At 39.5% G+C, this 13,944-nt stretch overlaps 1 protein-coding gene across 16 annotated transcripts in view; it reads left to right on the top strand.

Annotated features, from left to right (window-relative positions):
* The window catches only part of CASK (calcium/calmodulin dependent serine protein kinase), a 350,110-nt gene that overhangs the window by 298,273 nt on the left and 37,893 nt on the right, over positions 1-13,944 (top strand). For all 16 annotated transcript variants that reach the window (XM_082717805.1, XM_082717813.1, XM_082717818.1 and 13 more), the window contains 2 exons: positions 2,115-2,195; positions 7,103-7,291. In XM_082717805.1, coding sequence (XP_082573931.1) covers positions 2,115-2,195; positions 7,103-7,291 — 270 coding nt within the window. The remainder of the gene's footprint in view (positions 1-2,114; positions 2,196-7,102; positions 7,292-13,944) is intronic.

A 13,944-nucleotide genomic window follows, 5' to 3' on the forward strand; every position in this document is an offset into this window, starting at 1 on the left:
TGAGTTGCTTCTTTAAGACAGTAGTGTTTGGAAGTTAATTAAATATCTATAACAAGTATACTGAGTTGAGAGAGAAGTCATTTTTATAAATTATCAGCTAGTGTACATGGCTGTACTGTTACCAACTTTTTTAAAAAATGTTTTTAAATGTTTAAATGTTTTTTAAAGTAAAGATTACTTTAATACCTAATGTGGGGCTCAAACTCACAAGCCCGAGATCAAGAATCACAGGCTGTGCTGACTGAGCCAGCTGGGCACCCCGGTTTTTTTATTATAGAAATATGATATTGCAAAAAGTTAGGATAAGTAAAAATTCATACATAACCCCAGCACCCTAACACAGTAATTTTCATTTCTGTGTATACACTTCCTGTCACTTCCATTTGCATATAAATTTTATTTTTTTGCATATACATTTCATGTAGCTGCAATCAAAATACATCTTTTCTTACCTGACATTATATAATCATTTTTCCAATGTTTATACAAATATAAAATTCTAATGAAGGAGTAAGCCTTTGTTATTACTAAATTATAATGAATTAGCAAGTCCTCCATCATTAGACGCATACTTTTTTTCTTTCACTTTTTGATGTTATAAAAGTCCATATGCAAATTAACATTTCCCTTTGAAAGCAGTTTTTATACAGTGAGACTACTAAGTGAAAAGAGTATGAAAAACAGAATTCCTTCCCTACCAGATTTTAAACACCCATGACTGCACTAGAGAGCCTCGCATATTCCCTGAGAAACAAGACCAGCCGTGCTGCTGGACCTGCCCAATGAGGTCAAAGGCACCAGGAGCTGTTCTCTCTGACTTAGGGGACCACACCTGGCTGTTTAAAAGTACAGACCTTGAGAGTAGCGGGGACCAGAGAGAACACATGGTTTCATCCTTTCATTTCACTGGCAGAGACACTCAAAGCATAAAATATACCGAGGCGACTTTGCTTATTATCTTCCTTACACAATATGAATATGAATTAACCGCATAACCAGCACTTGTTAAGGGTTCTTTTAGATCAGAAAGAAATCTTGTAGTGTTTGTTTGGTCTTTATCCTTCTTCCCTGAGGAGGTGATTGAGTAGCACTTAGGTATGCCTGCAAAATCTAAGCCTTAGAGGTCCTCTAAATGACCTCTAAATGCTCCTTCTTGCCCCAGTATTAAGATTCTCCAAGATGATGCAAGAGATTACTCTGGGTGGATGACTTGTGTGCCCCTGACATCCAGCCCTCCTGAAGCCGTCTTTGATTGGCTCAACCTTAGGAGTGCAATATGTATAACTACTCTGTGAGTCCAACCATCTACGGTTAGAACCGCAGTAGAGTGTTTACCCTGAGGTGGGGGGGGGGGGTGCGTGGCGGGGCAGGACAACAGAGGCTTTTCCCTGGTCTCCTGTCACATACTCAAATTTTAAATGGATAAACTCCATCCTGATGGTAACAGATAACTTTCATTGTGGAAGGAGAAGTTTTCAGTGGTTTTGGGTTTTGGGTTTGGGGTTTTAACTGTTTCCTTGGATTCCCTGGCAGTGAACACTAGGAAGTGTTGGCAGAGGCGTGGTTTCCGCTATGTGAGATGTGTGCAGAGAACACGGACTCTGCCAGGCTGCAGGAAAATTACTGAAGTGTTTCTTTTCTTTAAATGGTTCTTTATGTGAGCCTGTGTCATTTTAATCTTTCTAAAAGGAATCGACTGTTTTGTTAATGTAAAAAACAGCTGCTCTTAACTTTTATTACAGATTTGTTTTGATAGTGAGTTTGGAAAAAGATTTGTAGAGATATTTGCCCATTAAGTTAGTTAAGTGACTTATACCTGTAGTAAATATGTATTGTGGACTTGTCATTTTGTTTTGTATTTTTCAATAACCTTTTGGGTTATAGTTGGGTAATTGAGTCAGAGAAATTATAGCAATTTGTTTTATTTTTTATTACCATCAATAATGTTCTTCTATATTGATAACCTTTAATAAAGTGATGAATTTTTCTAAAGTAATTGTTTTGCCTGCTGTAAAAAAATAAAAATCTATTCATAATTTCTAATTTAAAAGAATTCTCTATTTTCTAAAGCTGGCGTCCTGTTTATACTGTTCTACATCTTGCTTATTTTTTAGGTATTGGAAGAAATTTCATGTTACCCTGAGAATAATGATGCAAAGGAACTAAAGCGTATTTTAACACAACCTCATTTCATGGTAAGTACTGATTAAAATTCTCTAGAACTAAAACCTCACTTTCAAAAGAAGTTTTTAATAATCCTCCTAAAATGTGGCTGTCTTCGTTGGATATGGCATTACTCATATAATAGCAGACTGTAAAGAGAACAATACCAGGTAATACCAAATACATCAAGATCCTTATTGTTTACTTTGTGTCATAGTTGTAAAGAAGCTATCCCTATGGTCATCACATAAGGGATTTGCCTCCTGCCAGGATAGTTCTTAAGTCACTGGAACTATGTATGGTATTTAAACGACAGAGAACTCAAACTAGAGACAGGTTTCACTTGAAAAGATCCCAGGTGGGATCTTTTTCACCTCTGATCCCAGGTGGTTTAGTGGAGGAATTCCATCACTTGATGATGCAGAACTCTTCCACTCTCTTCACTCATTTCTACTGTATGGAAACTGGGGACAGCACCTGTAGTTAGCAAGTTACAGTGCTAAATGGTTAACAGAACTCAAAACAGATGAGATGCCTTTCTGTGAAAGAAGGTCCAGATGTGTCTATTGAGCTGCAGTTCAAAAGCATGATTACAAGTGGAAATTTATGTTAAATACATAACATTTTTTATTATGTTCAGTTAGCCACTGTAACTAACTGTAACTTTTTTTTTCCTCATTAGTTTTTGAATATACCATTTTTAAAACATTAGCCACAGGGGGTGCCTGGGTGGCTCAGTTGATTAAGCGTCCGATTCTTGATTTCGGCTCAGGTCATGATGTCAGGGTCACAAGATAGAACCCTGTATCAGGCTCCATGCTCAATAGGGAGTCTGCTTGAGATTCTCTCTCTCCCTTTCCCCCTCCACCCCACTCATGCTCTCTCAGTCTATCTCTCTCTCTCTCAAATAAATAAAATCTTTTTTTTAAAAGATAAAAGATTTTATTTACTTATCTGACAGAGATCTCAGAGAGACAGGCAGAGAGAGAGGAGGGAAAGCAGACTCCCTGCTGAGCAGAGAGCCCGATGCAGGGCTCGATCCCAGGATCCTGGGATCATGACCTGAGCCGAAGGCAGAGGCTTTAACCCACTGAGACACCCAGGCACCCCAATAAATAAAATCTTTAAAAAAAAAAAAGCTAGACAAGGTTGGCAGAGGCCAAAGCAAGTCAGGTCTTCCAGGCTGTGACAAGGAGTCTGGATTTTCTCCTGATCACAGTCAGGCAACACTGAGTGACTGCGAACAGGAAAATATGATCAGATCTGTGCTTGAAAGATCCCTGGGGCTGGTGTGCAGAGAATGGTTTCTGGTGTGAGAATTAAAAGAGGCTGTGGTGAGAGGTGGTAGAGGCTTGCGAAAGGCTGGAACTGGTGGGAAATGGGCAGGCTGCAATGCAACATGGAGATGGTTGGACACAACAGGACTTGCTGATGGCTGGGATATGAGGGAGCATGGCTAAGCCCATTTTACAGTTCAGAGAGGAAACTGCCCTAGAAAGGTAATGAGGCTTGCTAGAGGTCACTCACCTAGTAAGTGGTCTTGCTGAGGTTCAAAACCCAGATCTTGTGGGCTCCAAAGCCTGTGCTCCTAAAAGTTGGTTGACCTGTCATGAGGGTCCATTTTCCTATAAACTTGAGCTCACTGGTCGTTCCCAAATAAGCATATGTTTAAATAACATCCCTTGTGGAAAATATACTTCTGAGCTATATATACTAAGTTAAATAAACTTTTAAGTGCTGGAGCTTTTATCTTATAAGCATTTTAAAGTCATGGTTTTAAAATCTTGGTATTTTTAAAGAAATATTAATAGCTTATAGGGAAATATTGTAATGCTTGTGTTTTTATTATACTGAGGTTTAAGAGTTATTCTTAGCATAGTTATCATTTCACACGTCCTGCCTCAATTACCTCGCTTTTTCTTTGCTTTCTGATCATTAAAACATGAAGGTTTAATATTGAATTACCTGTGAATATAGATATAGATACTTGTGAATATTAAAGTAATTAAACAATAAAAAGGAATAGGCTTGAATTATTTTTTTAAAGTCTGTATTCTAGGGGCACGTGGGTGGCTCAGTCGTTAAGTGTCTGCCTTCGGCTCAGGTCATGATCCCAGGGTCCTGGGATGGAGCCCCACATCAGGCTCCTTCTCAGCAGGAAGCCTTCTTCTTCCTCTCCCAGTCCCCCTGCTTGTGTTCCTTCCCTCAGTGTCTCTCTGTCAAATAAATAAATTAAATCTTTTTTTAAAAGTCTGTATTCTACCTTTAGATGTCATGATAAAAAATATCACACTAATCCCTTTTTCAATTATTCCTTTTGAAAGACTTTTTTTTACAAAAGAATAAGTAGATCCTTTGCTTATTGCAGTTGTAAAATATAAAACATTATAAAGACAAATATTAATAGAAGAGAAGGTTAATAAAGTTAATGCTTTTTTCCTTTAAGAAATAAGATCTAGGGGCGCCTGGCTGGCTTAGTCAGTAGATCATGTAGTTCTTGATCTTCGGGTCATGAGTTCAAGCCCCACACTGGAGAGCCTAGTTAATTAAAAAAATAAAAATGAAAGAAAGTATCTGGAACAGAAGAATTTAAAAGCAAATCTGTATTCTACTTTCTCAAAAAAAATAAGATGGTTAAAATCACCTTAGATAATGACGATATTCTTATTATTTAGTGGCCCATTGTACGATTGATAATTTAGAAGCCAGAGGAGCCACTTTTCAACCATAAAATTCATATTTTTCCTGCTTATTTTAAAGTAGTCAGATATTTTTTCACTGTAGTCTCAAGTTAATTGTCTTGTCCATGTCCTTGATAGAGTACAAAAAGTGAAAGTATTTCTTTCCTATTACACGATTCTTATGTAATTAAAACTAATAGCTATTTCAGCTTATTACCAATTGCTCAATTATACCTCATAACATATTTGGAGAAAAATATCGAGACTTAGTTTTTTCCAATTTTTTATTCTGCATATTCTTTTTCCTTTTTTTAGATTTTATCTGCTTATTTTGGAGAGAGAGCATGCACATGCACATGCTAGCAGGGGGAGGGACAGAGGAAGAGGGGGAGAATGAATCCTCAAGCAGATTCCCCGCCTAGCTGAGCAGGGAGCCATTAAGGAGCTCCAGTTCATGACCCCGAGATTGTGCCCTGAGCTGAAATCAAGAGTCGAACACTTAAGCCACCCAGGCACCACTTGTATATTCTTTTTTACTGGCTTCCTTGAACAATCTAAGTAGCCCCTTTTTTTCAGTTTGCATATACATTCGAACTTTAGGGGTAAGTTTTATTTTTGACAGCAGCCTTGACAGTGGCAAATCATGCTTAGCATCAAGTATGACCTTATTCAGTGACCTCATTTGAGTATTTTTCTGTTGAAGTTCTATTTGGGTGTTATTTTGTGATTATTGGGACTTAATCCTTCCTTAGAAATAATACACTAAATACAAGTGTTTGCTTATGTAACTTAAAAGGGTGAGTAGAAATCATTTGCAAAAAAAGCAGCATAAACACTTTCTCCAACCCATGTGACACGTTCTCCTAATGAAAGCTTGGTTCTTTGCTTGCCAGGCTCTACAGCCTCCCGTCATACAAAGCCTGTCTTTGAAAGTCCCCCAATTATGGAAGCTACATCTATAGCTGGTATGACAAGCCTAATACTAGCCGAGGAAGTTTTTCAGTTTATCTCTTACTGATTTTTGCTTTCTACCCTAAATATTAGTCTCTTAAGTGGCCACAATTAACCCAGGAAAAGAAGGATTTACTCCCAGAGCCCAACCACCATACTTGGGCCTGGGGTGCCAGTGCAGGGTGCAGCCAGGGCAGGGATCCAGAAGCCAAGGTCCCCAGGGCTTTCATGGAGCCCTGCACTCAAGTGGTGCATTGTTCTGTGCCCAATTACCCAGATCCCAGGTTAGACCAGCCCTCTGCGGTCTTGAAAGTAGCCGCCATTTCCCTGAGAAACCCAAACGCATTATCTCCAAGCACATGCTCTACTGAGAGGACAGACCAACACCACCTTCTGTACGATTTTGCTGCATTGTTACCTTTTAGTTTTGCCTCGTATGCATGCCTTTAAGATTAAAATAGCCAAGTCATGACTTTAATAAGCTTTTTAATTAAATAACTTAATTTGAGATGCGAAGGGTTATACTTTTAAAGCAATTTTAATTGCATTTCATGATCTCCGGATATTTCAGCACCATGCAGATCACAGATTAAAATAGAACGGAGTTTGTAGTTAGCACACGAGAAAGTAGAATCTGTGCAGAGCTCCAAACATGCTGATATTCAGCCGTAAAATTCTTTTTGAAGGAGAGATGTTCAAATATTCATGGCTATTAAAAACTTTTTTCGGATGACACAGAAAGGACAGTAAGCAGAAGAATATCCACTTTTAGGGAATCCAGGGGTCTTGGTTATCCAGTTTCACCAAGATAGCATATGCAGGTATCAATACAAAGAAATCACTTTTTCTTTGTTTGCAAAAATATTGATCACAAAAATATTGATGATAATAATTGTCAGCTTATTTTTCATTTGGGCAAGGGCTCCAAAAAAGAAAAATAACAAAAACATTACATACATTTAGACTTTGAGCTCCATATTGTATGTGATATTTTGGAAAATTACATTTTTTTCCGGACACACCGGTGTGTCTCTTCATTCCTTTTACTAAGTCATAGGTTATAAATTATCTTCATCCTTTGGTTAATACTGTCCAGAAAGATATTTGCTCAAAACTCCAATTACTCATTGTTTCTTTTTAAATGCGTTCCCATTGTAAGTCCTAGCCCAAATTTGCCACCTCTGTTTACAGATGATTCTTTCTACTTAGTTCTTTGAAAGTGCATTATGTCTGCCTTTATTTGAAATAACACATTTCTCCTGGCATAGTGCTATTATTAATATTTCACTTTCTTCATAAACTACCAGGCCTTACTTCAGACTCACGATGTAGTGGCTCATGAAGTTTACAGTGATGAAGCATTGAGGGTCACTCCTCCCCCCACCTCGCCCTATTTAAATGGGGATTCTCCAGAAAGCGCCAACGGAGATATGGATATGGAGAATGTGACCAGAGTTCGCCTGGTCCAGTTCCAAAAGAACACAGATGAGCCCATGGTAAGTTTTCTAGACTCTGAAGGCCCAGCCAGAAGTAGGGCACCCAACTTCAGCCTGTGCTGCTAGGAGGTGGGGAGGAAGGGGGGCAAGGACAGTGTGAAAAGCGGTCCGTCTCCCGCTCCTCCACCACCACCTCCGAGCCCACACCCAGAGCTCTTCCACCTGACAGCATGCCTGAGGCTCCCCACCCCCCGCCTCTCCTTTCACAAATGCTCTGCAGCTTCACCCAGAAAAGGACCTACCTGCTACAGCACTCCAGGAAAAACCTCTGGGGCACAATTTGAAATACTGGTAGCAACAAAGCGAATGTCTAATGACATTATGAAAAACATCTTCTTATAAGATCTTTGGCCTTCTGCAAAATGAGAGGAAGACTAATCTGGAAGGCCTTCTAAGAACTGAGCGATGTGGCTAAAATAACATTCCTTCCATTCACATCTATCTCTTTGATACAAATTCATTTCCTCGGGGTGTAGGAACAGCATTGGAATAGAACTGACGCCGAACCCGCTTCGTTGTCACAGAATCCTCGTACATGGGGAAGGGAAGATCGAGGAAAGACTCCTTGGAGTGAAGCGAGCAAAGTGGGGCGTGGGGCAGTAGGGCAGAGTGGAGACCATCCAGGCCACCCAAGCGGCATGTGCGGAAGCCCATGGGTCAGAAGGGCTCTTCTGGGTGGAAAGAGGGCACCACAGCTGCAGTATAGAAAATGGACTGGCAGGAACAGACACACACAGTGTTGAAAGAATGTTAAGGCATGTTAAGGACTCTGTTCTTTATCTCAAAGACAGTGGAAGGCTATTGAAGAGTTTCAAGCAGGGAGAGATCAGAGTTGCATTTTAGAAAGACCGCCCTCCAGAGAACGGATTAGACGGGGAGGAGGGAGGTTGTGGGGAGACCTGTGAGGAAGTTATTGGCTTGGGACCAGGGAGAGCAGTTGTAACTGGGAGGTAGAGGCGCGGACACCAAATGGAAAGAGGTGAACAGACTTAACAAAAAAGTAAAATCAATAGACCTGGATAACAGACGGCCAGTGGGGACAGAGGGAAAATCAGTTACCAAGGATGTCCCTTAAGCTTTAGGTGTTCACAGCCAGATGGCTGATGATGCTACCCACTGAGATAAAGACCATGTGAAAAGTTCCATGTTTGGGGGAGGAATCCCATCTTAAGCGGGGGGGGGGGGGGGGCAGCCTTCAGACTTATGCACTCCTATCTCTCCCTCAGAGCATAGAATAGGGATATTGCAATATAGAAAAACAAATTCCCTACTTAAGAAAGCTGCCCAGTTGCTTTCCAGATTAAAGGTAGAGCTAAAGAGCAATGATTCTCTGACTGTGATTTTCAGAGAGCCCTCAGCTCTAGATGTTTCTGGCTGCAATTCTCATTAACTGATCTCTGCATAGCACTTAAAGTAGGCAGGGGGCATGTAAATCACTTCACCCCTTTTCAGTGTGGCTTAAGCGCACAGGCAGTAGCAGCCTTTGGGTGCCTTGAGCAGATCACTTCAAGTCTGCTCATACTTTGCTTAACAATTATTGCCAGAAGCATACTTGACTAAATGACCCCCCAGATTCCACCCTGCTCTGAAAGTCTAATACCCATTTATTCATATTACGTATTCATTCACTCATTTAGCAAATGTTTGTTAAGTGCCCACTGTGCGCAAATCACTATGTTGGATGCCAGTAATGTAGTGGCAGGAAAGACAGAGCCCCTTCCCAGAGCTCACTTTCCCCAGGGCTGCCAACATCAAATAAATAAATACGCAGCTTAGCACAGTTTGCTAAACAGGAAGAGTTAGTGATAGAGCTATAGAGGAGAAAAGACTGTGTCCGAGAGGCAGGAAGAAGTGGTGACGTTCAGCCAAGCAAAACAGACAGGAAAGCTGGAGGGGTTAGAAGGAAGCCCAGAAGGGTCCAGTGATTATCATATTCTAAAGTAGCCCAATGACATTTGTATGATCTTTCCAGTGGAGGCTCACTACCTAAACCCACAGGCTGAGTGAAAGTATATTCCCTCAGTTAACTTCAGAAAGCATACAATGACCAAGTCTCCCCTAGAAGTTTCCTTAAAGAAGCCCTTCTCTGTTCTGTCTTTGATCCTACCAAAAGTGTGTATTCTCCTTTTGACTGGTTGCCATAAAAAATGGAAATTATTTGATATAAAACAGATATTTTCAATAATGGAATACAGTTCTCTGTTACATTTAATACAGCTTCATTTTCTTGGTTAGTTGTCTTATTAAAAGCATTATATTGCTGTTTGGGATATATCTATATGATCTCTTTTGCTTTTTGGACCTTCTTTAATGTGTCCAGCTATGTTAGATCCACCCTGTAAGGATGATACACTCCCATCACACCCTTGTTTTCCCATTTGCAACTTCACCTTGAGATTACTCTCCGTCAATTGAGACTCCCTCAGTTGCAAGTGATAAAGACGGTAGGGGAAAGGCTTATGTAAACAAGGAAAGGCCCAGAGTCTATCCCAAGCTGGGGGTAGGTTCATCGCACCCAGCCCAACCTAGGCCAGTCCCTTCCCTGCAGTTTGGGAACTTGGGAACAGAGAGAATGTGAGTCAGTTCCTCTCTGCAAAGAAATGTTTGGGGCAGACAAAATAATAAATGTTAACTCTAGCTGGTTTGAGGTGAACATCCCCCTAGTCATGAGAGACCCTGCCTGTCTCATCACTATTGTGTGTTCACTAATGAATAGTCTTCATTCATTATGTGCCTAGCCGAGCGCCTGCCCACAAAACAGGATCATGATAACGTTGATTGAACAGATACATTAATTTATTAATTTCAAGGATTGAACCCCCATCATACTATCATTTCCTTTATGAAATTAGGTATGAGTTACACATAAATCTATAGCATTTCTCCACGAACACCTCTCTTGGTAACCATACATGCTGATTGAATACACAAGTTGGAAATGAAACTTGAACATTACAGTTGAACGTTGGGACTAGAAACATTTTGATATACCAGTTTTTCACATTGCTTGCCCACCACTTCTAAGAACTGAAAAATAGGAACCAAGCAAAGTTATATTCTCTGGAATTGTACAGATTCCAAGTCTAAATTATAAAGGCTCAGATATTTCCATGAACCTTTCCAACAGAGTGTTGTTCTCCAAAGAAGAAGATAAGATCGTCCCCCTATCTTAATCATCTCAAATTCAGGACCAGTTTTCACCAAGGGAACTTGTTGAAAATACAGGTTTCTGGGCTCCATTCCAGACTTCCTGAATCTAAATCCAAGGAGTGAGTTTAAGAGATAGTATTATTTAAAAGGTCCCCATGTGATTTTTAGGATCAGCCAGATCTAGTCCAAAAAATATGCTTATGAAAGTTTATCTTATAATAGAGAATAATGGGAAAATAAAAAGTAATCTCTGTAGACTAGTAGTCTGGCTTTAAATATGTGGAGCTTCTACTTCTGGCCAAGATGGAGTAACAAGGACCAGATTTACCCTCTCACCCGAAATAACCAAAAAAACATTTTTAAACAAACGAAATTACATAAAAGAACAGTTTTCAAGACTTTGGACATCAGACAACAAAGGAAAATGATCCCTGAGAGATAGGAAGCAAACAGGGTAAGCCCTATGATCGCCTGACCTTATTGACTTGAAAGAGTTTCCAGGCCACAACCCAGGAAGGGAGAACTGAGGCAGAGCAGGCAGTTCTGAATTGAGGACACAGAACTGAGAATCCAAGGTGACCTAGGCACCTAAAGTGCACAAGATAGAGGACCAAAGAAAAGACTGCTGCACAGGAAGAGAATCCCCAGAAATCTGTAGAGGGTCCCCCTGAAGTATTCGTTTGAGTTATGACCAGTGCATTTATGAGAGGAAACTACCCAGAGCCAAGGAAAGACCATCCAAAAGGTCCAAAAAGACCATCCAGTACCCAGCACTCACTGCCTGTTACCCACCAGCTGGCCTGGCAAACGAATTCATGGCACAGTGTATAGAGTGCTCAGAAAAGTCTTATCTCCGTAATGAGGAATAATTAGCCCTAGGCTCAGAATTTCTCAAGTCCTGCCTAACAAATCATGAAAGCAAGACCCAAGCATCAAACTAATTGACCCAAATTAGTGAACTACATCCCAGAACAAAGTCTAAGAATATTTGTAAGAATAAAAAAACATCTAACATGCAGCAAAATAAAATTCACAATGGCTAAGTATTGAATCAAAGATTACTAGGCATGTAAAGAAGGGGGACAGTATGACCTATAACATAGTGAATAATCAATCAAAACTGACAGACCTGACCAAGGTATTAGACTTAGCAGAAGAATACACTATGGGATTAATGGCAGATCAGACATTTGAGAAGCGAAGATTAGTAAACTCAAAGATACAGCAATAGAAACTATGAAAAATGAAATACAGAAAAAGAATTTTTTAAAATGAAAAAGGCAGGGGCCTTGGTGGCTTTGTTGGTCAAGCATCTGACTCTTGTTTTCAGCTTAGGTCATGATCTTGGGGTCATGAGATCAAGCCCCAAGTCAGGCACCATGCTGGTCATGGGTTGTGAAACCTGCTTAAGATTTTCTCTCTCTCCTCTTGCCCCTCCCTGCTGCTTGTGTGTGAGCTTGCTCGCTCGCTCTCTCTCTCTCTCTCTCTCTCTCTCAAAAAAAAAAAAGGAAAGAAAAGCATTACTGAGCTCTGGGACAACCTCAGGCAGCATAACATATAGTTAATTGGATCCTATGAAGGAGAAGAGAGTGAAGAAGAGAGAGAAGGATATTTGAAGAAATAATGTTTGAAAACATTCCAAACCTGATGAAAACTATAAATCTGTAGGTACAATACCACCGTGAACCCCGAACCCAAGAAACAGTACCAGGGTACATCTTAATCATATATTATGATGGCATTAAACAAAAGGAAGCTGAAGTGGCTGTATTAATATCAAAGTGTATAATTCTCAGACCACATTGTGATTAAATTGGAAGTGAATAACAGGAAGACCTTGGGAAAACTCCCCAAGTATTTGAAAACTAAATAACACAATTCTAAATAACCTGTGGATCAAAGAAGAAATCAAAAGGGAAATTAAAAAGTATTTTGAAGTGAATAAAAATGAAACAACAATATACCAGAATTTCTGGGATGCTGCAAAAGCAGTACTTAGGGAGTAATGTGTAACACTAGACACCTATATTAGAAAAGAAATATCTTAAATGACCTCAGCTTCTACCTTAGGAAACTAGAACAAAAAAGAGCACATTAAACACAAGGTGAGTGAAAGAAAAGAAATAATAAAGATCAAAATGGAAATTAATGAAATAGAAAACAGAATAGAGGAAAAATCAATAAAACAAACTTTTTCTTTGAGAAGACCAGATTGATCAGAGAAAAAAGAACATTAATTACCAATATCCTGCATAAAATAGTGACACTACTACAGAATCTGCAGACATAAAAATGTATAAGGAATATCTTATAAACAACCTTACACCAAGAAATTCAGTGACTTAGATGAAATGGACAAATTCCCAGGAAGGCAGAAGCACACCAAAACTCACTTAAGAAATGCACTGAATTGCCCTATACTATTTAAAAATTGAATTTGTAGTTAAAAACCATTCCTCAAAGAAAACCCCAAGGTGGCATTACTGGCGAAATCTACCAAACATATAATTCTACACAAACTTTCCCCAAAACATTGAAAAGGAAGGAATTCTTCCCAACGTTGTTGTTGTTGTTGTTGTTAGGTGGCTAGCATTTATTATTATTATTATTAGGTGGCTAGCTTTTTTACCCTAATAGCAAAACCAGTTAAATACAGTACAAGAAAAGAAAACTACAGACTGGTATCCCTCCTGAATATAGATGCAAAAACTCAAACAAATCCATATCTTAACAAAAGAAGAAGACATCGTGACCAGCTGGAGACTAACTCAAGAATACGGCTCACTTCTCATCATCCAAAGCTAGGGAGAAAATGCAGTCCATGAATGGATAAACAAAATGATACATCCATACAGTGGAATACTCAGCAAGGACAAAGAGTGAACCGTTGATACATTCAACAATGTGATTAAATCTCACACTGTGAATTGTTAAAAAAAAAAAAAAGCAACAAAATAAGAATGCATACTGTGTGAGGGGTCATAACAGGCGAGGGGGAGTACAGGGATGGGAGTAGATCAGTGGGCACAAGGAAATTTTTCAGGGTGATGGATATAGTCAGGCTCCTCATTATAGTAATGGTTTCACATATGTAGTGTTAAATTTACCAAATTGTACACTTTAAGGGGCACTAAGTTGTCTCAGTGGGTTGAACGCTTGACTCTTAATTTCAGCTGTCATGATCTCGTGCGATCAAGCCCTGCGTCAGGCTCTGCGCTCAGTGTGGAGTCTGCCTGGGATTCTCTCTCCCTCTCCTCTATCCCTCCTGCTCTCTCTCTCTCTCTCTCTCTCAAAATAAATAAACAAATCTTAAAAAAAAAAAAGCACAGTATGGAATGTATGTATCATTATTACAGCAATCAAAATACCAAAAATAACATTTTCGTCCTGGCATGGTGGAGTAACAGACGGTTTTCCTCCTTCATTTTCCGTATTTTCTTGAATGTTTTCCTTACTTTTAGTAAATAAAATTATCTACAATTATCACAAACATAAAAAAGAAT

This window comes from Mustela nivalis (genome assembly GCF_964662115.1).
Source record: "Mustela nivalis genome assembly, chromosome: X".
Classification (NCBI taxonomy): domain Eukaryota; kingdom Metazoa; phylum Chordata; class Mammalia; order Carnivora; family Mustelidae; genus Mustela; species Mustela nivalis.